The sequence below is a fragment of the Motacilla alba genome, chromosome 19 (assembly GCF_015832195.1).
Source record: "Motacilla alba alba isolate MOTALB_02 chromosome 19, Motacilla_alba_V1.0_pri, whole genome shotgun sequence".
Lineage (NCBI taxonomy): Eukaryota > Metazoa > Chordata > Aves > Passeriformes > Motacillidae > Motacilla > Motacilla alba.
Genome location: NC_052034.1, coordinates 9,797,423 through 9,821,552, shown reverse-complemented (window position 1 = coordinate 9,821,552; position 24,130 = coordinate 9,797,423). Strand labels below are relative to the sequence as shown.

General features: G+C 47.5%; 1 protein-coding gene across 2 annotated transcripts in view; it reads right to left on the bottom strand.

The window, feature by feature from the left end:
• Positions 1–24,130, bottom strand: part of AUTS2 (activator of transcription and developmental regulator AUTS2) — a 782,988-nt gene that overhangs the window by 10,261 nt on the left and 748,597 nt on the right. The window contains exons 7-16 of one of the 2 annotated variants that reach the window (XM_038157971.1): positions 17,955–18,486; positions 16,263–16,516; positions 14,590–14,831; positions 14,133–14,177; positions 9,283–9,378; positions 7,931–8,002; positions 6,284–6,313; positions 4,717–4,788; positions 976–1,117; positions 388–465 (exon numbers count right to left, since the gene is read on the bottom strand). In XM_038157971.1, the coding sequence (XP_038013899.1) occupies positions 388–465; positions 976–1,117; positions 4,717–4,788; positions 6,284–6,313; positions 7,931–8,002; positions 9,283–9,378; positions 14,133–14,177; positions 14,590–14,831; positions 16,263–16,516; positions 17,955–18,486 (1,563 nt within the window). The remainder of the gene's footprint in view (positions 1–387; positions 466–975; positions 1,118–4,716; positions 4,789–6,283; positions 6,314–7,930; positions 8,003–9,282; positions 9,379–14,132; positions 14,178–14,589; positions 14,832–16,262; positions 16,517–17,954; positions 18,487–24,130) is intronic. The other variant, XM_038157972.1, reaches the window with a different exon arrangement.

Below are 24,130 nucleotides of genomic sequence, written 5' to 3'. Positions count from 1 at the left end.
TCACAAGATTTTAAAGCTATGTTTCCCATTCACTTTAATGGAAAAACAGATATCTAAGTAGGAGTTAGGAAAAGAAACATCTCTGTGATCCAAAGCCTCGTCCTGAAGGCATTTTTTTGACTGGTTCTAAGCATAACTCAAATGAAACCCAGCCATTCCTCTCACTCTGCTCCTCTAATGTCCAGAAGTATTTCAAAACACAGTTAGTGACAATTTTCTGTGTGTATTTAGAAGTTCCACCTGGGTGAAGACTAAAATTAAACAGCTCAAATGTGCCATTTGTAAAGGTTCATAAGCAGAATACTCAGAGTGTCTCCCCACAGGAAGTCTGTCATTTCTCAGCGGTCAATGTCTGAGCTGTATCCCCCCGGCTAAGAGAGGACGTACCTAAGTGAGCAGCTGGGTTGAGGAAGTTGCTGTGGTGGGGTGGTGGGCCAAAAGGGGTCCCGGCTGGATGCCCCCCACCTGCCAAAACAAAGCAAAAGGGGTCAATTCCCAGCAAAGGCTCAGAGAGGGGCTCGCTGTGCTCTGGGCTGTCCCTTCTTTAACAGCTCACGTGAGCTGACATTGCTGCGCCCTGCATGGGGCTCGCAGGATCCCATGCAAAGAGCAGCTGCTTTTCCAAACAGAAATACCCAGTTGGAGGACAAGGGATGCAGGGGAATGAATGTTTCAGGTCACAAACAAAAAGGAAATGCGTGTGAAATACACCTTATTTCCAACACCTGATCTCCACGATGCATCAGACATCACTCTGTGAGGAAATGTTCCTTCATTTACAACCTGTGCAGTGTTCCAGCAGGCTGGGCTTTTTATAAAAGCATACAGAATCATTTTTAAATATTTATCAAATAGACTAATAGCCCCTGGCATGTCTTGCAGAGTTCATAAGCCAAAGCATATGGGAAATTCATGGCAAGGATCAGCATTTTAATGAGCAAGGAGCAAGTAGGGGATTTCACTTTCAGTACTCACTGGCTGTGGAGAAGAGAGTTGATGGCCGAGCCAGGTCATGGGGGTGGTGGATGGCTCCAAAAAGGCTGGGGCCTGGTGGCCTGCTCAGAAATTCTGGTTTCAGGCCGAAGTCCAGCTTGTGTGGGTCAGACTGCATCTGTTTCTGAAATGGAAAACAGGACTTGGAAGAGACTGTCTGAAAAGGCAACAGCAAAAGGCACTTCCAGAGTTATGTGGGTAGAGCAGTTCATTCATACCGATGTTTTAACAAGAATATTGGCTTTTGGAACTCTGAGCACAGGTGCACAGCTGTTTTCCTGGAAGGGAGATCTAAGGCAAAGAGGGAAAAGCTCAGGCTCCTGTGTATTTCCTGCTAATTTCCCCAGTGTTTTCACATACGCTCACACCCACCCCTCCAGGGCGTTCGGCACAGAGCTGCCTTCAACAACAAACATAAAACTCTCTGAAGAGGCCTCAGACACTTGCTGAGCTGTAAGGACAGGTCTGTCCCACAATAATAAATGGGAATGTCAGCTTGGCCCTGGTCCCAGCTGGGCAGGGGTGCTGAAAGACCAGACACGGACACCAGAACCACTCATTTCCTAGGGAAAGGTGCCACCAAGAAATGCTGGATGCAAAGCATCCTCCAGTGCCCCAGCCTGACGAGGGGCTGAAAGGAACCAGAGTGCAGAGCAGGAGTGGTTGAGTCCCACTTGGACAGCTCCCACTCCACACTCAAAGTGCTGCATGTCTTTATTTGCATGTGTTAGAGTCAGCAGCCTCCCTCTTGTGAGGGGAATTTGCTGAGGCAGCTGCACTGTGAGGGATAAGTGGATGAAGGATGTGCTCTTCTTCGTGCCACATCCCAATTTCAGGGGTGCCCACTTCAGTAGTTTTATAGAATGAAGGAAGAAAACCAAATTCCCAATTACCTGTGCTGCCAGAACTCCCTAAATGCAGATTGCTGATTAATTGTGCAGGGCAGCTGAAAGGATTTATAAACGGGTAACAAGGAACCAAGAGATCTTAACAGTAGTTCTGGAGCAGGCTATGCATTATAAATCAGTATTTAATACCGTGCCAGCCCCAAGTACAGACTATTACAATGATATAAATATGCGTATTAAAAAGTTATGATCAAATTAATGTGCATGCCTCATAGCTGTTTTTCAAGTGCTAGAAACACATCTGTATAGTCATGAGAACAAAAAAAGACAAAAAGAAGGAAAACAAGAAAGAAAAAGGGAAACAAAGGCATTATCTATGTGTGGAGATAATGGCCTGCAAGAATACCGAAATTGCCAAGTCAAGGTCAAGTCTTTTAAGGAAGTAACACTGAAGTGCTTTAATAGTTAAAAGGAGTTCAGAAAATACAAATGCCTCACTTGAAGCCTGTGTGCCAGATTTTTATGCTGTGAACTCTTTTTATTCTTTTTTAACAACCAAGTTATAAACCCCTGACAGGCATTGCTCAGAATAGCAAAAGCTGGCTGAAGCTTTAATTGCAGCCATATGAATGGTGCTGCTCTAAATAACGAACAAATCCCCTGTCTGAAGAGGAACAGGAACACCACGGATGTGTTAAAAGATTTCTGAATGCGTTGGTTTACCTTAAAATAGTACCAGGGAAATGGTCAGATTTCTTTTCTCCCCAGCTGCTGTTCAGGAGAGCAGCCCCTGGATGCCAATCCTTCCTAATGTATTTCCTGAGAATGTGTAACACCTGAGCGTGCTGCCCACAAAAATCAATGTAAATGTCTGCACTGCTCTTAGATCAGGCTGTAAGGCCCTTCCTAAAGGAGAGAGGCCCAATTATGGAGAATAAATCCTCTCCTGAGCACTGGGCAGTGTAAGGAGGGTGTAAATGTGCTCTGTGCCCTGACTGCTGTGCAGCTCTGTTGAATCCCTGAGGTGTGCAGAGGTTATCCAGGTCCTGCTGCAGAGGCACAGGCAGCCAAACAGCATCCACAGCTGCATGCAATTTTTCCTGAGGTCAAGAAGGTTGTGTTTTAAAGTTTCCCATTGTGCCTGCTCCTTCAGTGCCTGCTGCTGCCCTCTGCAAGCAATTACTGGTCCGGATCATTACTGGCAGCAGTCCTGTGGCACCGCATGCAAACTGGAAACCAGCCCCTTTGACTCCCTGCTCTGCGGTCAGGCAGCACCTTCAGCTTGTGCAGAAGAAAAGGCACCTTCACAACCATGGCAGTGAGTGAGGAGAAAGGGAAATTGTCCTGTGTGAGCCTTTGGGCAGAGATTCACCTTTGTGGTCACATCAGGAGGGGAACATGGTTCCTGAGTACCCAGGGACACCCCAACTCTCCTTGCTGACCAGACACACTTCTCAATTATTCTTGAAAATATCATCATGCACAGCCTCAAAAACTCGAGCAACATCCTTTCATGTACTTCTGGCCTTTATTCTTGCTTGCTTTTTTTTTTTTTTTTTTTTTTTTTTTTTAAGGTGGAAGGTGGAAAAGTATGAGGTAAAAGAAATGGCTGCATGAAAATGGCATTTACTATGAGTTACAAATATACTTGTTTGACCTCTCTCTGAATATCAAATCAAGGAAGATTCAAAGGACACAGATAGCATGGGAATAATCATTTCATTTCAAGAAAATACCTCTTCAATAAAATAAAAAAAAGGACATATAACTCCCTAGGTCTATAATCTTGTCTTTTTTGATAATGGGAAGATGAATGAAGATCACTAGCAGGGGAAACATAAGGAAGCAGAGAAGAGAGATATGTCTACTGCAGCAAATTAACCTGTCAACCTTGTTTAAAAGGGTTATTTTTAAACCCTATTAGCTGTGTGCTTTCATAGCTGTTCAACATCTTCATATTCTTATAGCACTACCCTACACAATTCAAGTGCACACACAAACTGCAAAGTGCTAAGGATTCCCTGGTAATTTTAGTTTCTAACACAAGCTATTGATTCCTGAAGTATGAGCAGTGAAGAACAGCAACCATTCCTGACTTATTAAAAACTATAGGAGCAACACAAGATCTTAAAGTGATGAGTACAGTGAAAATATCCTAAAGGGGAAGAAACTTTCCCCGAGTCCATGTGCAATGGAAATTCACTTACAATAAGAATGGAAAACTGCTCATGGCTTTCACCTTTGAAGTCTCAGAGCTTGAAAAATAATTAAGACAGGACTTCCATCCCCTAACCTTCAGTGCAGTGAGGCAGTGTCTGATAACACAACATCCCCTGAGAGGCTGTGCCTGCCTGGGCAGCCTGGACACATCCAGGTGCCACCCTCTGGCCACGACGGGCTGTGAAGGAAGGCTGAGAGGAGCCTGTGCAGCCACACTGCTAAAGCATCCTAGGGACAGGAGAAGTCTTCCTGCACCCTCTCCTGCCCCTGAACATTAATAAGAGGAAGTGGATACACATGCCTAGTGCCTCCAGAAAAAAACCCCACTTGATACATTTGTGTCCTCAGCCATAAATAAATAAATAAAAGCCACCTTGTAGCTCACCTCCATTTCACCCCTGCTAGCTACAGAGCTGGAGCTCATACACATGATCTGCTGTCCTGGCTCCAGCACATCCCAGACACTGCTGGGGCTCTGCCTTCAGCTTTTCGCCCTCGTACCAACCCTGAGAAATGAGGCTTCTGCTCAGTGCCGTGTGTGTGACTTTACCAAGGCACTGGCCTTGGCACAGAAGTGCCCAGCTGAGAGCCAGCCTTTCCTCTCTGAGCTCTGCTCTGTGCCCTCCACCCCAGCCTAGGCTTCCCAGGCACTGACCTTGACTTTCTGTTGGTGATGGTAGATCTGCCAGGCGATGTGAACGTGCATAGCACACCACTTGCCAGGTTTCTGGAAAAACAAGACATGAATCAGCAAGTTTCCAAGACCTCAGATGCCTTATTCTATTTCTAGAAGAAAAGAGACCCTGAGCCCTGTCTGGTTTGGTCTGGGGGATCCCCATGCCAAGACAACTGAAAGCAAAGGGTTCCCTCTCCATCCTCCTGGAAAACCAGAACTGGAAAGACTTGTCCCTTGCTAGGGAATTTATCTGACCATCCATGAATGCTCCAGCTGGACAGACTCCTGTAATCCTCTGATGCCACTGGCTGAGAGTGCAGCTTGTGCTGCAGAAAGCTGTGAAGCTGTGTCCCTGAGAGCAGCTGCCCTGCACAGCTGGACTGTTCACAGCTGCACACTCAGGTCATTTCCACAATTGGCATTTCCACCAAAAGATGAAAATGGAAGTGGTTTAAAAGGTCACTCTGGTTTTTAAAATTCATCCGACTCCCTCATGTAATTGCTGGTCTGTCCCTCCAAGACTTCAGCTCATAAATGTGCTGAAAACAATGAAGGTCACTCAATTCACTCTGTCTGGGGGGGTCTTTGCATCCCCCTTGTCCCCCCAAGTCACAGAGTCACAGGGAGGAGAGAGGGAGGCAGGAACCAGAGTGCTTGTTAGGCCTCCTGTTGAGTTTGTACTCCATTTCCAGCACAGCTGGAAACTGTCTGAAAAAGACTCATTTGAGAGATACTTTCTTCAATTTTGTTACCTAGGGGTCTGTAGTTACCTACACTAGTAATGATTCCTGCAGATTTAAAAATTATCACAGGAATTCAAGAGTCTCCTTAAGCTACCTGTGAATTAAATGTTTCACAAACTATGGCACATGGTCTGTCTTCTATTTCTAGCCAGGTATCAACCAATAGTTAAATCATAAAAAATAAACTCTATGTCACAGACATACTACCCTAAACTCAAGCATTCTGCTAATTTGCAAAAACTGGCTGTGCCAGTGATTTAGTAATTTCACTAAAGCAAAGTCTAGACCTTTTTCTTGAATAGGCTGAAAAATTAACAACAACCCCTTTTGGATGAGTGATGGATCATGGACTGGATCTTTAGATCCTTATTTTTTAAATATTTTGTGTTTGAAGGGGATTGTCTGTCTACAGTGGACAGTGATACCTGGGTGGGACATACCACACTGAATAACACAGAAAACACACAGTAAAATAAAGCAAACTCCTTCAGAGTGCAGAGAAATAACAGGGAATCACTGCCAGGACCTCTAGGATTTGCCTCAGGAAACCATGATGGAAGGATCAGCAATATTTAAGCTCAAGTAGTCACATGAGGGGTTGCATGGGAAGAGCAAAACTTCCAACTGTGAAACTCTGCCTTGTCCTTGAGTGACCAGGAGCTGCAGGAGTGCCATGCTCTCCCCAAAAGCAGGGCAGAACTGCCCAGGTGACACTTGGCAGCTCTCATTTGGAATTATTCTGTGCTGCAACCTGGTGGGACTGAGCCGAGCTTGACAAACAGGAGCACAGGAAGATTTCTTACCCTCAACATGGGCCTGAACGGATCTGTCAACTGTGAAGAAGAAATGACAGCTTGGTTACACGCCTGTCACTCAAACAATTGCTCTAATTAACAAATCTGTATTGCTTCATTAAGAGACTAAATTAAAATGTTAGAATTTTACTTTCAAATGAAGCCCTTTTGGATAATAATTAGTCCTGAGCCTCCATCTCTGTGCTGTCCCCTCCCCCTGGCTGTGGCACCTGAGTGGTGACGAGCAGCTCCACCAGGCTCACACAGAGCTCTGGCCCCTGGCAGCAGCAGCAATTTGTTGATTTAATGCTGCAGAAATGGCTGGTTAACTGCACTGATGGAGGCACAGATCTGTCCTTTGGGCAAACTCCTGCTCTTATCTTTCAGAGCTCCTCAGCTCATGGCAAGGCTGGATAATGGACAGGGCTCGATCCCACCGAGGGGCTGGGATGGCTGGAATGGGGTGACAGCCATGCCCTGCACACCAGCAGTGTGCCCACCCACCAGCCAAGGTCACGGCCTTGTGCTTCACTGCTGCCCAAGCTGCTCTCTGGCATAAATGGGCTTTGCCCTAATTATTTTCACACTGAAACAGATGTTGGTAAACAGGGCCCATATAAAAACCCAATTTTCTCATTTTTATTTTTGATGTGGCCTGTTGGGGTTTTTTTTTTGGAGTAGATTATTTTCTTATTTCCCTTTTTTTGCTCATATTTCATCAATAAATACTGGGAAATAATTCAATTTATTGGGTACTGCTCATTTGTTTTGGATTTTCTGTTTTGAAATGCAATACTAAAGGAGATTTATAGGTGCAGAAGGTACTTAGCAGATGCAGTGATGGCACAATGCATCATCTTGAAATAATCGAAACTCACTCCCAGTTGAAAGGGAACATAAAGCTAAATGACTTCCTGATGGGAGGTTCTGGTTATCTCTGCACTCAGACAAACAAACACAAATGTGGTTCCTCTCAGGGTAAAGCTCAACCTCAGCTCCACTGCTGAGCAACCCAAAGTACTGGAACTCAGCCTAACACAAAGACAACAGCTCTGGAGGTTCAGCCGTGCCACAACTCGGAATTTTAGGGAGAACTCCTCAGTGCTTTTGTCTGAGAGTTCTGCTGAAAATATGTGAGCGTGAAGTTCCTCATGGAAATAGTGGCCATCAATTCAAGCACACCAACAACCCTTGGGCAGAGGGACAAAGTGCTGAGGCAATAAATGCTGTTCACATCCCCTGGAACTCAGAAATCCAGAGGCACAAAGTGATCAATAAAGTGCATCCATATTTCACTGGGGCAGTCAATGCTACAGTGACCCAGGGAATAGCTGTCATTACCCACATTAAAAACAATTACAGAGTACAAACACAAATCTCGGGGAGGTTTGTACATTTTCTACTCTGAATTGGACTTTTATGCCTTTACTCCTGGGCCTGGGGGGAGAGAGCTGCCAGCAAGGACAGAGCTCTGCCGCTGCTCAGGGCTGTTTTAAATGTTCCCACAGAACTTCTGCGGCCCTCCCTGATGAAACAGCTCAGACAGCTTTGGTTTTAAGGGTATTAATTTGGACTTTCTCAAGATGGCAGCTCTAGCATTCAAGGTTTTCAGAAGGAACAGATTTACTTGAGAAAAAGAAAGCAGTTTTTACAGACCCGTGGATCCTTCTGTAGAAGGGTATGTGGGACCGTTCCAGGTCTGGCTGCAACATCAATAGGATTGGAAGTCTGGAAATTCCACAAGGAGAGACAACATTAATGAGCTGCACACCAGTAACAACGCCTACAAGCAACAGAATGTGCAAAATAATAGTTCTTTATAATTACATTGTCTAAACAATGGAGATAAACTTTTTATAAAGGAAAGGAGAACCATTGTAATCCACTCAGTAATATGAGTATTATCATCTCCATATCCACACTTTGATTATCCACCAACTTCCCATTACTGTAATCAAAACCACTGAAGGAACAGTGACTGTTTAAACTGGAAAATCTTCTAATGTGAAAAACCTGATTAGGAACACATTTATGACACAGCATCAAAAGCAGCATGTGAAGGACCCAGCCCCTGCTCTGCTGATTATCAGTGATGCACTCAGCACACAGAGGCATCACTGCACAAGGACCTCAACTCCATCCACAGGGACTGCCACAATATGGGAAAACATCCAGTTGGAAAAAATTAAAGCCCTTCCCATTATTTGAATGTTAATAGTCAGTTAATAAAATGCAGTTTTTTGGGGGGAGAAAAATGCAAACAAAAAAAAACCCCAACCCAACCCCCCTACATTTAGACAGAGCTTGTTCCTGTGTCAAAATGAAGAAAATAGAAATCAGCTCCAGCATAACTGACAATTAAGTGAGTTGTTAACAGTCTGATTACCATACAGACAAGAATCTCACTAATGAACTGCAATTTACATATTCAGTCATTAGAGTGGATGGGCCAATTTAAGGAAGAAGGTGTCTCTTCTGCAGAAATTCTACTCCTGATTTCAGTCTTTAGTTGCAAAGACTATAGACTGACCTCCTCCCACTGATAAATAAAGAGTGACTCCAAAAAAACAAAAGAGAAAAGCCCTGAACTCGCCACATTTCTCTCCCCCAGTTATCACCCATGAGGAGAGCCAAATCAGTGTTCTGCACTGTGCTGGAGCTGGGAGGTAATTATGGAAATGAGTAAACAAGAATGAGCACCATTTCTTAAAATCCTGATTATTACATGACCTTTCATTAATGCACACTATCTCAGAACTAATTATATTGCTTCTAAAGTTAACCATGCCTTTATATAAATAATTAAAAAAAATAAGTTTGTAGACGTATCTGACCCTAATGAGAAATAACTTCTCTTTGTGGTAAATCTGGGAAAAGACAATTGTCCCCTGTGGAATGAAGCTGTAGGTCAGAGCTCAGCCTCTCCAGGATGTGAAGCCCCTGCTAAGCCCAGCCCTGCCCTGGCTGCCAGGGTGTATCTGAGCAGTCCCGGGTCATTCCTGCCTTACCTTGGGTTGGAAAGCTCCTTGCAGCGAGCCAAAGGGGCCGGTGGGAGGGATCATGGGAGGAATACCTGATACAGCTGGAGGATAGGAGTGAAACAGCTGCAACACAAAGAGAAGAACATCAGCACTGGGTCACCCCCAGCACAGGCAGCTGAGAAGGACACAGAGAGCATTCCTGCAGAATAGTAGGAAAATGTTACATGGAGAAAACTGAGAAGCATTGAAGTGATCTCATTGCAACAATGTTAGTTAAAGCAGTTGATGGGATGTTCACAGATGTCATGAGGTTTAGAGCTTAAAAGCAGTTCCAAAATCAGACAGCCAGCAACCTGTACCTGCCTTGGGCCAGCAGAGCATAAGGGAGACATTTGCTCCTCAATTATTAATTTTTAAATTGGAGAGAGGTTTTTAATGGTTTCAGTCTGTGACTCGTTTCAAGAGAAAAGGCAGAATCCTGAGCTGAATGAGACTCAGAAATCTCCTGTTTAAGTGGAAAAAACCCTTACGAGTTCTAGGATATTGTATCATTAAAACTCCATTAGTAGGTTGGGATTTTAATGGTATCTGTAGGAAATGAGGAAAATATGCACAATTCTTACTTCATTAGTCTGTCTGAGAGGATATCCTGCCACATCTAATATTAGCAGACAGACAATCTGATTTGTTAAAGATTAGTATTTAAACAAAATGTTAAGGCAGAACCTCCCAGAAATGAATGGGAGTTTTTTGTTAAGAGAGAATGCCCAGCACAAAAACGTGCCCATCTCCACTGACCTCCCTGAGCCCAGTGCTCTGTCCTAAAGGAATTTGGGAACAAACAAGATGCTGCTCTGTGCTAATGCAGACTAACACAAGGGAAACATGCAGGTAAATTAAACAAATAAATTGTTCCCTGGGAGAGTGGGGAGGCCCTGGCACAGGGTGCCCAGAGCAGCTGGGGCTGCCCCTGGATCCCTGGCAGTGCCCAAGGCCAGGCTGGACACTGGGGCTTGGAGCAGCCTGGGATAGAGAAAGGTGTCCCTGTCATGGCAGGGGTGGAAGAGATGGTTTTTAACATCCTTTCCAGGCCAACCCACTCTGTGCTTCCACGATAAACCATCACATCCCCATCTGCCCCTGTCTCTGCGCTCTGCCGGTGAACCTTTGGCTCTTGTTGTGACAGAAAACTCTCCCAGTTCCATGAAAATGCTGCTAGCACACACCAAACTGCTTCCTGGCAGGAGTCAGGGATTCAAAACGTCACACTCCAAACCCATTCTTGGTGTGAAACCTCTGGATCTCAGAGGGGATGGATCTAAGAGAGGATGGATCTAGGAAGGGATGGATCTAGGAGGGGATGGATCTAAGGATGGATCTAGGAGGGGATGGATCTAGGAGAGGATGGATCTAAGGATGGATCTAGGAGAGGATGGATCTAGGAGGGGATGGATCTAAGGATGGATCTAGGAGAGGATGGATCTAGGAGGGGATGGATCTAAGGATGGATCTAGGAGGGGATGGATCTAGGAAGGGATGGATCTAGGAGGGGATGGATCTAAGGATGGATCTAGGATGGGATGCATCTAGGAGAGGATGGATCTAGGAGGGGATGGATCTAAGGATGGATCTAGGATGGGATGCATCTAGGAGAGGATGGATCTAGGAGGGGATGGATCTAAGGATGGATCTAGGAGGGGATGGATCTAGGAGGGGATGGATCTAAGGATGGATCTAGGAGAGGATGGATCTAGGAAGGCATGGATCTAGGAGGGGATGGATCTAGGAGAGGATGGATCTAGGAGGGGATGGATCTAAGGATGGATCTAGGAGGGGATGGATCTAGGAAGGCATGGATCTAGGAGGGGATGGATCTAGGAGAGGATGGATCTAAGAGAGGATGGATCTGAGGATGGATCTAGGAGGGGATGGGTCTAGGAGGGGATGGGTCTAGGAGGGGATGGATCTAGGAGGGGATGGATCTAAGAGAGGATCCAGCTCCACTGGAATTACCACCCTAAAACCTAACAGGGTTCTCTGGTTGAGACCAATTCCCCTCTGACCACAGCTGAGCAAAGTCAAACTACTGTGTGCTACTTTTAAGATCAAAATCAATGAGTTAATGGCCAACTGAACAGAAGCAGGACTGGGCAAAGTCAAAGACTGGACATGAGGGGTGGGAAAACACTGAGCAAATCCCATCCCAGAGTAAATCAGTACCACAAAGTTGTGATGGATTTGGATATGCCAGGCATTCACATGTGCTTTCCTTCAACATTTTTCCTTCCACTAGCTTATCTTGCAATGTCATTTCTCCATATTGTATTTACTGAAAGCTGAGAAAACATTTCAGAGGTATCAGATTTTCTCAGTTTAAAAGCCTGGTATTGAGCCTCTGTTCCTGTTGGTGCTGTTGTTTTTAATTCTATTTAATTTGGACCTGCTCCATCTAATGGTGCAGAAAACATTTTGAGATTAGTTGATACTGAACTGTAGGCATTTGAGAAACCATTTAGAGACATTTGTCCTCATTTACAGTAACTTTTAATGAGTAAAATGTGCTTTAAATTCTCCAGTGTCTTCTGTCTTTAATTCTCTGTGTAATGGACTAATGCTAAGTGATGGCAAAAGATGTAATACTTCATATTCTATTGGCTATGACTAATAATATGGAATTCTTTCCTCAGTTTTATAACAAGTGGTAAGTTAATTAAATGTGACCTTTCCTCAAGGTCAGAATTATTAATAAAATATAAATAGTTTATCTCCATGATTAATTTGTATCAGTTAAATTCCTCCAGCTTTCAGAATTCACATTTCATAATCAAATGCTTCCTTCTTCCCAAGAATTCCTTCTCTTTTGAGCAGCAGTTTTCCCTTCTAGCTTTCCCTGGGGAAACATGCAGTGACCACAGCTTCCCTTGGCCAGGTGTATGTGATGCTAAACTAGCCTGGCAGCAGCTGCAGGAAAAAGCAAAGCCTCACTGTGCTAAAAGAGAAGAAATAACATTGATTTAAAACTCAGCATTAGCTTCTACGTGAGCTGCACTCCCTGTTCCAAAGTAGATGGATTTTAAGTCTCAAACAGACCCTGTTCTCCTACAAAGCTCACCCACACTCACTGCCAGCTTTAAGGTATCTGAGCTCCAGCTGTGGATCCACAGCGGGAGCTCTTGTCCCTAGGGCAGCTCTCTGGAAGTGCCACAGTCTGACAGTATTTGTACTACTCCTGCCCTGTGGGTGTGCCCCCAGCCCAGCTAAGGGACAGCTCCCATTCCCTGTGCCCTGACCAGCCCCAGGGGAGGGACCAGGGGACACCCAGCTGGGCTGGCCTGGCTCACAGGGGAGGGACATGGGGACACCCAGCTGGGCTGGCCTTGCTGGGGTCACAGACAGGCTGTCACCCCAGTGCAGACACCACAGGCATCCCCTGGGAGCAGCTGTCCCACAGTGACCATGGGGCAGCCCCTTCCCAAGGACAAACCTTTCCCCAGGGAAGGCAGGAGACAGCAGGTCCCTGCCTTGGCCCCAGCACGGCTTCCTGGGTAAGGGAGCAGAGCATGGAGCTCTCCCGACCTCAGAGGGGTGAGGCCATAACCTTTGCAATCCAGGTAGCTCCCAGATTTCTGAGATTATTTGACTGAACGTGAACAGCAGATACAGCTGGAGACTTCTGCAAGGCTTCCTATCCTACACTGCTAACTTCTGTGCTGGATTTGTCTAAAATCCATGTACTATCTCCAATTCCATGTTCCTGCTGGCATCCACAGGCCACACTGATGACACTCTCCTGAAGCCCTGTGAAGCTCAGCAAATCAGAGTGCGATGGAACACTGGCGCAGGTGAGCAGCAGTGCCCTTTGGAGTGGAAGTGGGAATGTCTGCCCAGTGCTCCTGGAGCTCTGAGCCTGCAAACACGGAGTCCCAGCTCCTCAAATGACATAGACAGGACTGGACTGTTCAGGGGCAGGACAGGCTGCGAGCAGGGGGTGTGTTTAATCCAGACACCATTGTCTTAACCAGTATTTTTTGCCCAGTTCCACTTCTAAGCAAAACCAACACATAAAGCCAAATGCTCTGCAGATTTCTGAGTGCTGATGCAGTACTCCTTCTCTCATCAAAATATTGCTCTTGGATTAAGAAACTCTTGCCAGACACCTGCATCTGCCAATAGGATGAAGAAAATACAACCCAGAGTTCAGCAAATCAATCAATAGATTCAAGCCCTTAGGAGCAGAAGCTTTACATGTAACTGGAATTTTAAAAAGCAGTTCATCTCGATAAGTAACATTTTTGGCAGCTTAGGTAAACACATCTAGTGCATAGCTGGATTCATGTTGCTGTCATCACACAGAGCTTTCAAAACATAGCAAGCCCAGTGGATCAGATGAGCCTTTGAAATCTGAATAATAAGACAGGTTTTCAAATTTTATCAAACAAAATATGATAGATTGGGAAAACTATTAGATTATCTATCCCTGAAGGATTTGTCTGATAGTTTGTCAGTTCATTTTAAGTTCCTTAGCAAAAATATCAGCCCAAGGGTTTATGGCACAACTGAAACACCGTGATGGAATCACTGCTCTCTCCTGCTTCATGGAACAGTCAGCCCTTCTGTCTCATCTTTTCACATCAAACCTGGATCCAAATGGTGTGTGAGCAAGAGATCTTTTGATTGGAAAAGCTGATACTGCATCTTTATCAGAAACAAGCACCACGAATGCAAGCCTTCAAAAGCCAAAGCGACCAAGGACGGTAATGGTAAATCCTGGAGTGATGATTAGGGAGAGATTTGACACTGTGCCATTGATTGAGTGGTGATCCCAACCCACCACAGAAAAGCAGTGAAGTCGTTGGAAACAGAGCAATAAAACTCACACTGTGACGGTAGAAGGGGTCAACTTTTGTAGGATATTTGTCAAACTGCAAAGGGATCAAAGCACAAACTAGTTACTTTTTATTTCCTTGCTTTACTTCTGTTGGCAAAATAGAAGACAACTTCTCTATTATTTGGCAACCAACAGAGAGGAAAAAATACGCAGAAAATTAGTTTCCAATGAAACTGTTCGGGATTTTTTCTTTCTTCAAAGTAAATCAAGATTTTTTTGGGACAGGACAAAGGAGGAGGCCCCAGAGCGAACACCAAGCAGGACTGGCCAGAGCCTCGTCCCTCAATCCTGTGCTGCCACCTGAACCTCACCTTGTGACAGAGGGACAGCCCTGCCTCTCCTGCCCAGACACCCCTGGGCAGCACGGGAGCCCTTCCCCACAGCCTGGCAAATTCTCCACAATACTTTTGTAATAAAGAATAGAGTTGTGCTCTACTTATCCTCACATTTCTGCCTGGGGTACGCACCATGGGCGGTGCTGGCGTCGGCATGATGGCAGTGGGAGGGATGGCGTGGGGGAAGGGCGTGAAGGTGTGCTGGTGGGTGTGTTGGTGTGTGTGCTGGTGCTGGTGCTGGTGCTGGTGGAACTCTGTCCTCAGGTAGGGTGGCGGGCCCAGCGAGGCCCCGCGGTCGGCGCTCTGCGAGGCCAGGAACCGCGTGTTCAGCTCCTGGCGCAGGAGGTCTTGCTCTGAAACACAGAAGCACGGAGGCACAGTGTTAACGGGCTTGGAGAAGATCTTGGAGATCATCGAGTCCAACCTGTGACCCAACACCACCTTGTCACCCAGACCGTGGCACTGAGTGCACTCTTTTCCTAAATATCTCTGGGGCTATGACTCCACCACCTCCCTGGGCAGCCCCTTCTGATTCCACATCACTCCTTCTGTGGAGAATTTTTTTTGTAATGTCCAGCCTAAACTTCCCCTGGTGCACCTTTAGGCTGGGTCCTCTTGTCCTGTTGCTGTTCCCTGGGAGCAGAGCCTGACCCCACCTGGCTGCACCCTGCCCTGAGCCTCCTCCTGTCCGGAATAAACAACCCCAGCTCTCTCAGCTGCTCCTCACAGGATTTGTGTTCCAGACCCCTCCCCAGCCTTGCTGCCTTTCTCCGGACATGTTACAGCCCCTCCATGTACTTCCTAAATTGGGGGGCCCAAACCAGACACAGCACTCCAGGTGTGGCCTCACCAGTGCTGAGTGCAGGGGAAAACAAACAATAAAACAACTCCCCCAAGCTCTGGGGCTTTTCCAGGCCTCGTGCCACTTCCTTTGCTGTCTGTGGATAATCATGACAGTACAGGGTAAGAAAGCCCCCTCAGGTCTTCCCTCAAATACCAAAGGCCTGAGACATTACTTAGTTTCCATTTCCCCTCTAACCAAGCCTGTTTTCACATTTCTCTGAGCATTTATGGACACAGACACAGTCCTGAATAGATGAGGGTGGGCGAGCAAGCTGGAGAGAGCAAACAAGTGGCTGCTGCTCACATGAGCATCCTGGTGCATGGACACAAAACGATGTTAAACAAATGCTGAGTTTTCTTCCCCTCAGTGACCTACCTGGTCAGGCCCTGGCACAGGGTGCCCAGAGCAGCTGGGGCTGCCCCTGGATCCCTGGCAGTGCCCAAGGCCAGGCTGGATGGAGTTTGGAGCAGCCTGGGACAGTGGAAGGCATCCCTGCTATGGCAGGGGTGGCACTGGATGGGCTTTGAGGTCCCTTCCAACCCAAACCTTCTGAACACACCTGAGCCCAGCACTGCTGTGAGCTAGGCCAGCACAGACCCTCCCTGCAGCCAGGCAAACTCTGCTGGGCACAGACCACAACTGCATGAAGACTTTTGCTGTGAGGGGCACAGATTCCGTGTGGGCACCTCGTGAACTCAGCTGTGATTTCACTGTGGGTTGAACAAAACAAACCTGGGAGAACCACAGCCTTCCCAGAGCAGTCCCTCCCAGGGCAGAGAGAAAGTCCCTGGCTGTGCCTCGGTGTTTGCGTGGCTCCACCATCACTGTGTTCAGCAGTCAGTACAGCCTCTCCCCACCAACAGCCCTCACCACAAGGCCCAAACCCCAAATTTGGTTATTCTGACCAAACCCAGAGCTGAGCATCCCTCGTGGCTCTCACCTGAGTAAGTGCTCCCAGCCGGGTGTCCTGGAACCTGCAGCGTCCCTGAGGTCAGCGGGGGTGGCGGGGGCAGAGCCGTGGGAGGGGCAAACATATTGGGGTGGTGTGGGTGGGCGGGGGGCTGCAGGGCGGGCGGGAAGCTGTGCAGGGGGCTGGGGCTGGCCAGGGACAGCGGGAACGGCGACGCCGACGGGTGGTGCGAGATGTGCGGGGGAGGCGCCTGAGTCTTGGCGGGCGTGCTGCTCCTGCTGCTGCTGTTAAGGAGAGGAAGAAGAGCTGTCAGGGCTCAGATGGGGAGAGAACAGCCCCGCACACACACACACACACAACCTCAGCAACCCCTCACGTCAAACACATTTACAAACCCCAGCTAACATTTCCAGTCCTACAACTGGGGTACCCCCTTCTCCAACACCTGCTCTGGTATCTTTGACTTCCTGTGGTCCCCACACACCTGAGCTGGGCTCTTCCTTGCTGCAGGAGCTTGGTATTGTCCCCCAACAACACAAGGAGTAATCAGCCCTGTGCATTCATGACTTAATAAAAATTTAATTTTTTTTTTAAAGCGAATTACTAAGATGAAAGACTGCAGAAAATGTGAAATGAAGTTGAGAAGGCAACAACAGATTTGTGCTTATTGTACAGGTAATGCCCCTCTCTACCCCACAATAAAATTAGATAAGACAAGTCAGCAGAAGAAGTATTTGTGATTACACCGGCTGCAGTTTTTCAGGTTTCATTTCCTACTAATGAGTATTTAAAATACATTCATAGAAGGCTTAATTCTCCTTGTCTTTATTTCAAGTAACAACATGCTTATATTGCAGTGACTTTTAAAGACAAGCAATACCAGCTTGGTTAAAAATAAATCCAGGTCTTAAACACCTCCCAGTCTTTAGTCAAACCATGAAGCAACCACAGCGCTACTTCCCCAGGTCTTGAAGGTCACAGCTGCCTGCTGGGAGCTCGATTTGGAGAATGGCAACCAGCTTGGAGTAGGGGAAACCTGAGGTCCCTCACTCAGAGCGACATCACAGGTTCCTGTGCACATGGTGTTTAATCTCACTGCTCATCTTTGTTATCCACAGATAAAAGGTGAGGCTGATCTCACCGTAGACAGGTGAGAGAAAAACACTGAAGCCTACAAGGTGTCAGAAGTGCAGGAAAACACGGAGCTGTGAAGTGTCTGGTGTGTGACTGCTGGTGCTGGGCTGTCACCAGCTGCACCTTGATCGAGGGGCTCCAGGCTCCCTGCCCTGGGGCATGGCAGCGCTTGGAGAAATCAGGTATTTACAGGGATGGGAGGGCAAAACTGTCAGCCTTCAGTGAGCAGCCCAGTGCAGGAACTGGGCTTTTCTTCCCCTGATCTACACTGTGAAGAATTCCCTCCAAAAACCCAAGTATGGCAGGGAAAAAAATCCAAAGCAAATGAACTTAAAATGCCCAGTTTATGGGATCACTGGGTCACAGAGTGATCCTGGCTCATCTCGGGGGAGGAATCGAGGTTAAATGCATCGAGTGCCCTTTATTTCCTAGGGATGGGATGGGATGGGATGGGATGGGATGGGATGGGATGGGATGGGATGGGATGGGATGGGATGGGATGGGATGGGATGGGATGGGCTGTCCCTTCTTTATCCAACTCCCCTCCAGGCTCAGCCCAGCATCCCAGACCCCTCTCTGTGCACCTACCTTAAGCTGTTGAGGCTCAAGCTGCTGCTGTTGTAGGCAGAGAGTGGCTGCGAGAGGCTCTGGGGATGGGGCTGCACGGCGGGCAGGGCCGGGTGTGCCGGGGGCAGCGGCGACTGCGGCCGCGGCGGGTGCTGGCCGGCCGGGGGCTGGCCGCAGGGCTGGCCGCAGGGCTGGCTGCAGGGCTGGCTGCAGGGCTGGCCGCAGGGCTGGCTGCAGGGCTGGCCGGCGGGCGGGCGGCCCGGCTCCTCGGGGGCCGGGGGCAGCGGCACGGCCGGGGCGGGCGCTGGGGCCGGCGGCTCCGGGCGTGCGGCGAGCGCGGGGCTGGGGCAGCGGCCCTCGGGAGGCGGCTCCAGCGGCGGCGGCGTCACCTGAGGACGGGGATCTTTAGGCACCACGGGCTCAAGTATTGGGTCTTTGCTGCTGTCCTGGCTCTTCTCTTGGCTCCTTTCTAGTCCTGATATTTTGGGGACAGCTGGGCCCCTAGCACCAGGGTCGTCATTGTCAGCAAGTGCGCCAACTCCCACCTCTTTATCTGCAACAACAGAGACAGAAAATGGTTAAACGTGACACAGACAGGCCAACCCAAAGCCACTGCTGGGCCACTCACACTCCGAGTGGGCAGGTCCGTTTTGTTTCCATCAAGAACCATCCAGGCGAACGTGACATGGAATCAAATCCACCTGCCCCAGTAACTCTCCTCAAAATAAAACACAGCAGAAAAGACAGACCCTGTTTAGCACTGCTGTTCCCATCCTTGTTACTCATCATCGCTCCCTCACTGAGGGAACAAACAGAGGGAACTGACCCACTGAGGGAGCCAACACCATGTGAGCTCCGTGCTTCCCACTGCATGGTTGACGTTGGAAAAGATCTTCAGGACCACCAAGTTCAATCCCTCACCATGTTCACCACTAGATCATCTCCTAAAGTACCACATCCACATTTTTTTTGAACACTGCCAGGGTTGTTGACTGCACCACTGCCCTGGGCAGCTGTGCCAGTGCTGAGCACCCTTTCCATGGGGAAATTCCTGCTGATGTCCACCCTGATCCTCCCCTGGCCCAGCCTGAGGCCGTTCCCTCTGCTCCTGTCCCTGTTCCCTGGAGCAGAGCCCGACCCCCCCGGCTGTCCCCTCCTGTCAGGAGCTGTGCAGAGCCACAAGGTCCCCCCTGAGCCTCCTTTTCTCCAGGCTGAGCCCCTTCCCAGCTCCCTCAGCTGCTCCTGGGGCTCCAGACCCTTCCCCATGACACAAGATCTGAACCTTACAATGAACACTAGCAGCAGCCCAGGCTTTTTTGGTTTGGCTGATCATGAAGTGACTTAATTCTATTTCCCAACTCTTTAATAATAATGAATATTATTGTTCCCAACTCTTTAATAATAATGAATAATGAAAATTCTAATTTTAACATCTGTACTGGAGTTTTGCTGACCAGGGCTCCACAGCAATTTCCCATTGGAACTGCTACCCAAACCTTCTTCCAGTGTGGATCTGATCCCCAGCACCCCTTGGAACAAATCCAGGGGAATGTTGCTGACCCAAGACTGGGAAAGGTGCTGCCTTGCAGGTGGGAGATCAGGAACCCATTTAGGGCCATATTGCTCAACAGCTTGGAACAGCTGACTTAAACCTTTAGCAACTACAGAAACACAGCCTAAGGAAAATATGCAAGGCTTGAAGGGGCTTGGGACAAGCTTAGAATTAAAAAAGTGTACAGTGTTCTAAATAACCCTAAGAAAAGACAACTTTACTCCTCCTTCTGCCAGTTTTAAGGGGGTAAACGACTATATGCATAATGAAAGAAAATCCATTCAGAGAAAATTGTCGACAGCTCCTTTGTGCAAACCCTGAAGTAAAGGAGTGAAATTCAAAGGATGGGGAGTGAACTCCGCCCATGGCCTGGGCAGTGTTGCCAACCTTCACATCCCTGGAGGCAGCCTGGCAGCCATGTGTCACAAACATGGCATCATTTGGGTTTCACTTCATTAACAGATCAAAAATAAACCACACTAGGACCTGCTCACTAAGAGTTTTACAGGCCCAGTGCAAGGGTGAGTAGCCCGGTAAAGCAGGGGATTTTCACAGATTGTTGACAGGAGGTGGGGAAAAAGGGAACAAAGGGAGGCAAAAGGGAGGTAAAAGAGGAGAAAAAGGAAGCAAGAAAGAGGGAGAAAGGTAACCAGGCTTATTTTATGAGGACCTTCTTTATTCACTCCTGAATACCTGTAACAGGCAGAGAGGCTCCTCCATCAACCTGGATGAGATGATTATGAGGGCAAGAGTGGGACTCCAGAGAGATAAAAACAATTACTCTGCCATATGCCCAAGGTCTACCTCACTGCAATAAACTGCAGGTTCTAGGTAAAGGAAACTTTGCTTGCATTAACTCTTTGGATCAATCCTCTTTCATCAAACATTATTACAAGTTAGAGTGTGATCCACACACGTGTTAAGGCAGGTCCCCCAGGAGGACAGAATGAGCAACAGTTTGTTCAGGAATAGGTGGATCTATGTTCCCAGTCCTTATGGCTGTAGGACTTAGAAGTTTTTGGGTTCATTGGGTTTTTTTTAAATAATGGCTTTGAGGACTCAGGCTTGTCACCCTACTACATGGCTCTAGCAGGTGGTCTGGAAATCCTGCAGAGGTGATACTTCCAAACCTACATGGAACACCTTGCTCTTAGTGCATTCATTAAATCCTTTCCTTTAGCCTGTCTCATTTATTCAGCACAGCTTAGTGCTGGGATCTACTCCTCCTCCCCAAGAGAAAAGGGCTGGGAATGCCCCTGTCTCCTGAGTGTTCCCTGCTGCTGCTCACACCCCCACTGCACAGCCCTGAGTGCCATCCCTGTGAGTCTGCCCTTGGGAGATGCTGCCTGCAGTAATATAAATGTTATTCCCAGCCTCCCAGCAGCCGTGCCCGTGGGTTCTGCCTCTCCTGTGTGACACCAGTGCAACCACACTGTGCCCCAGCCCAGCTGTGCAGGAGTCCCAGCACACACAGCCTAGCCTGCTGATAACCATGATGGATAAATCAGAACCAGTTCTCCAGCCCACTGCATCTATTTGGGGAGTTGAACTCCCCCCTCAGTGAGAAACGCCACCAATCACAGGTTTCATGAGGAGGGCTCCAGTCCTCATCAGCAGCACTTCAAGGTCACACCAACAGGACTGCTCTTTTCCTACCCTGACTGGCTCAGTGCAAAAACTCTGGGGGGAAAAAAAAACCCTTAATGTCACTATGACACTGACAACCCAACTTTCTGAGGTTGTTTATCATCAGAGGAATTCATCTCCACCCAACAGCTAAGCAAGCACCAAGCTAACTTTATTTGCTGGCTGTCTCCACACTGTGCTTTGGATAAACTGGAATTACTGCACTGGGATTCAGGAGAGCAGTGACTGTGATGTAAGTTCCATGCTGACACAGGCTCCCCTTTATTCCACTGGGTTGATACAGCACCCACCAACAGCCAGTCTTCCACTGAAAAAGGAATAAAGCCAGAATTTGATGCTGAGGACTTGGGAACATTGGCATTTCCCAGGCAGGAAATGCAGCTTTCACTATCTTCCGTTCCTGTGCCGTTTGATGTGCCTTAAATCTCAAATTCCTCTGTTTTTCACTCAAACACACAAACTCAAGACACAGAACTCCAGTGCCCTCCATGTGAGCCTGCTGTGTATGTGACTATCATCACACCAGGCAGCAGCCAAGGCCACCCTGGGACACCTGTAGGTAACCCAGGTGACTCAGGTGGCCCAGAGAGACTCTGCACCTGGGAGGGCCAGCAAGCACTTCCCTCTGGAGACATGGATTTGTGTAATAAATACAGGCAATATGCAGCTTTCCATCGCTGTGTCTCTTCCTAATGTGCAAATCATTAAAATCTGCCCCAAACTCTGCGTTCTGGCTCCTGTGTCCCATCTGCATGGTCCTAAAGAGGCAAAGGTTGGCCAGGGGTGGCCATTGATAACATCACAGCCACAGGAACAGCCCAGCTGCTCTCCGCTGAAAAAAGGGCCCTGTTGGAATTGCCAGATGTGACATTCCCAGAGAATCAATGCAGAACCCTCCCACTGTGCCTGGCCAAGGTGTTTGCAGACGGGTCCAGGAGCACCAAAGAGCACAGGAGGTGCCAAGAGCCAGCGCAGGGTGTGCCATGGCCACCCCCAGCCTGGCCAGTCCTGAGTGTCCTGGGCATCCCTGGCCCTGGGGAATGAAATCCCCTAAGGGACACCACTGCAGGACCATGTCAAACTCACAGTGGCCAAACTTTTTTCCCAAACATAAAATCATCCAACTTTTCTGTGTTCGGGTGTGAGACAGCCAGGCTTGGAGTGCCACCCAGAAAGGAGACTGTACCATATCCTGTCACTCCTCCTCCTGCCTGCATCAAGATTCAGCCTCCATGCCTGGCCTCGGGCAACTTCAGAGATCAACTCAGAACCAGCACTAAATTCTCCACTTTCTTGAGAGGAAAGTTTAGGATTAAGTTCAAAGACCTTACTGCCCAAGTGGGAAAATTATAGGAGTGGAGTTTTCAGTGTTCTGCAGCATTATCTTTGAGACTGAGCATTCAACCTACCAAAGAAATATTTTATCCCATAATTTAATTTAAAAATAATATTAATTTTCTTTTACTGCTTTGCTAAGTTGAACTCTTGACAACACTGTATCTGCCTAACTCAAATTTTCTCCAAACTTCTTAATGAGAGATAAAACCCCAGATCTTTCAAATCCATTTTCTCCAGCTTTACTGTGGATAAGTGGGGAGTTGGTACAAACTGTCACAACCCATACAAACCCCCAGGAAATCTCTGGAGTCCTGGAATGCAGGACACATCTACCCCACAGACCACCAGCTCTTTACAAGCACTTTACAAGGCTTGAAATAATGAATCAGATTGCAGCCCTGACTGTCCATTCCATATTGATGAGACGTTGGGCAGTGCAGTGTCTGGATGGGGAAGGCAGGTGCCAGGAGCTGTTCCTGCCAGAGGGAGGAGGCTGTGGGTGCAGCAGCCAACACGCATCAAACAGGCCCCAGAGCAGCTCAGCTGTTGTACTGGATACACATAATTTGCTAAAAACAATTCTCATTTTTAGCACACAGTCATCTTTCATCCTAATTTCCAAGGACACTAACAAAGCATTTGATTATGCAAATGAAGAACATGCCTTCGAAAGCACAGTTCCTTGCAGCTCTGTAAGATGCTGATAGCAATTACTCCACAGTGAGCAGGTATTTAGCACAAGTGAACAGCAAGGCTGGTAACACACTTTGTACTTAATTATAAAACAGAGAAGAAAATCATTCAGGACAAAAGATTTTGCTACCTCCTGTTAAAAATGTTTATCCTCTGCACTGAAAGGGATTTAATTGTCAACAGTGAAGTTGCAGATCAATGAAGAGAAGCACTTAGTGGGATTGCACAAGATGCTGACAATTCTTCAGTCATTGAGCTGCTTCTGGCCTTGATTTGAGAGTGCAGAGTTCTCCAATGCTGCACATGAAACCATTTATTTCATCCAGCTGTTAAAGAGAGTACTCTCCATAAATGTAACTCCTATAGCAGTACACTGGGAGCATATGACAGCACTCATTTCATTTTTTAAAGCACCTCTTGATTTAGTACAAAGGAATGGGGTAAAGCTTTCTAGAGGGAAGGAAAGAAGGGAATATCCAAACACCTGTCTGTCAGGAATCCTGGCACTGAAGTAAATAAGAAGGAGCTGCAGACAGGTGTAACACTCTCAAAGACCCTGCAAGAACTCAATCCTGCTTCAACACACACAGCCAAAGGTTTATTTCCAATAAAATCTCTTGACTTCCTAACCCATCCAGCTGGGAATCAATAAATGACATAATTAACTACACAGCCCCAAAGTACTCCACAGCCAGGTCCTGAGGGATGACTGAAGGGGCTCCCAAAGGGGCTGGAAAACTTCCCAGGTGGGAAGTGATACTGACAAAGTCACTGGGGAATATTCTTTACTCATAGTGGTTTGTGATCAAAGAGTTTCACCTTCCTGTTTCAATTCTAACTGAACAACATTTTAATCAAATACATTTAGGTTTTGTCATGGCAATCCATCTAAAACACACCCAGAAACACAGAAAGCCCTTGTGAGGCCAGGCTGTGCTTCCCACCCCTCCAGCACCAGCACAAGGCT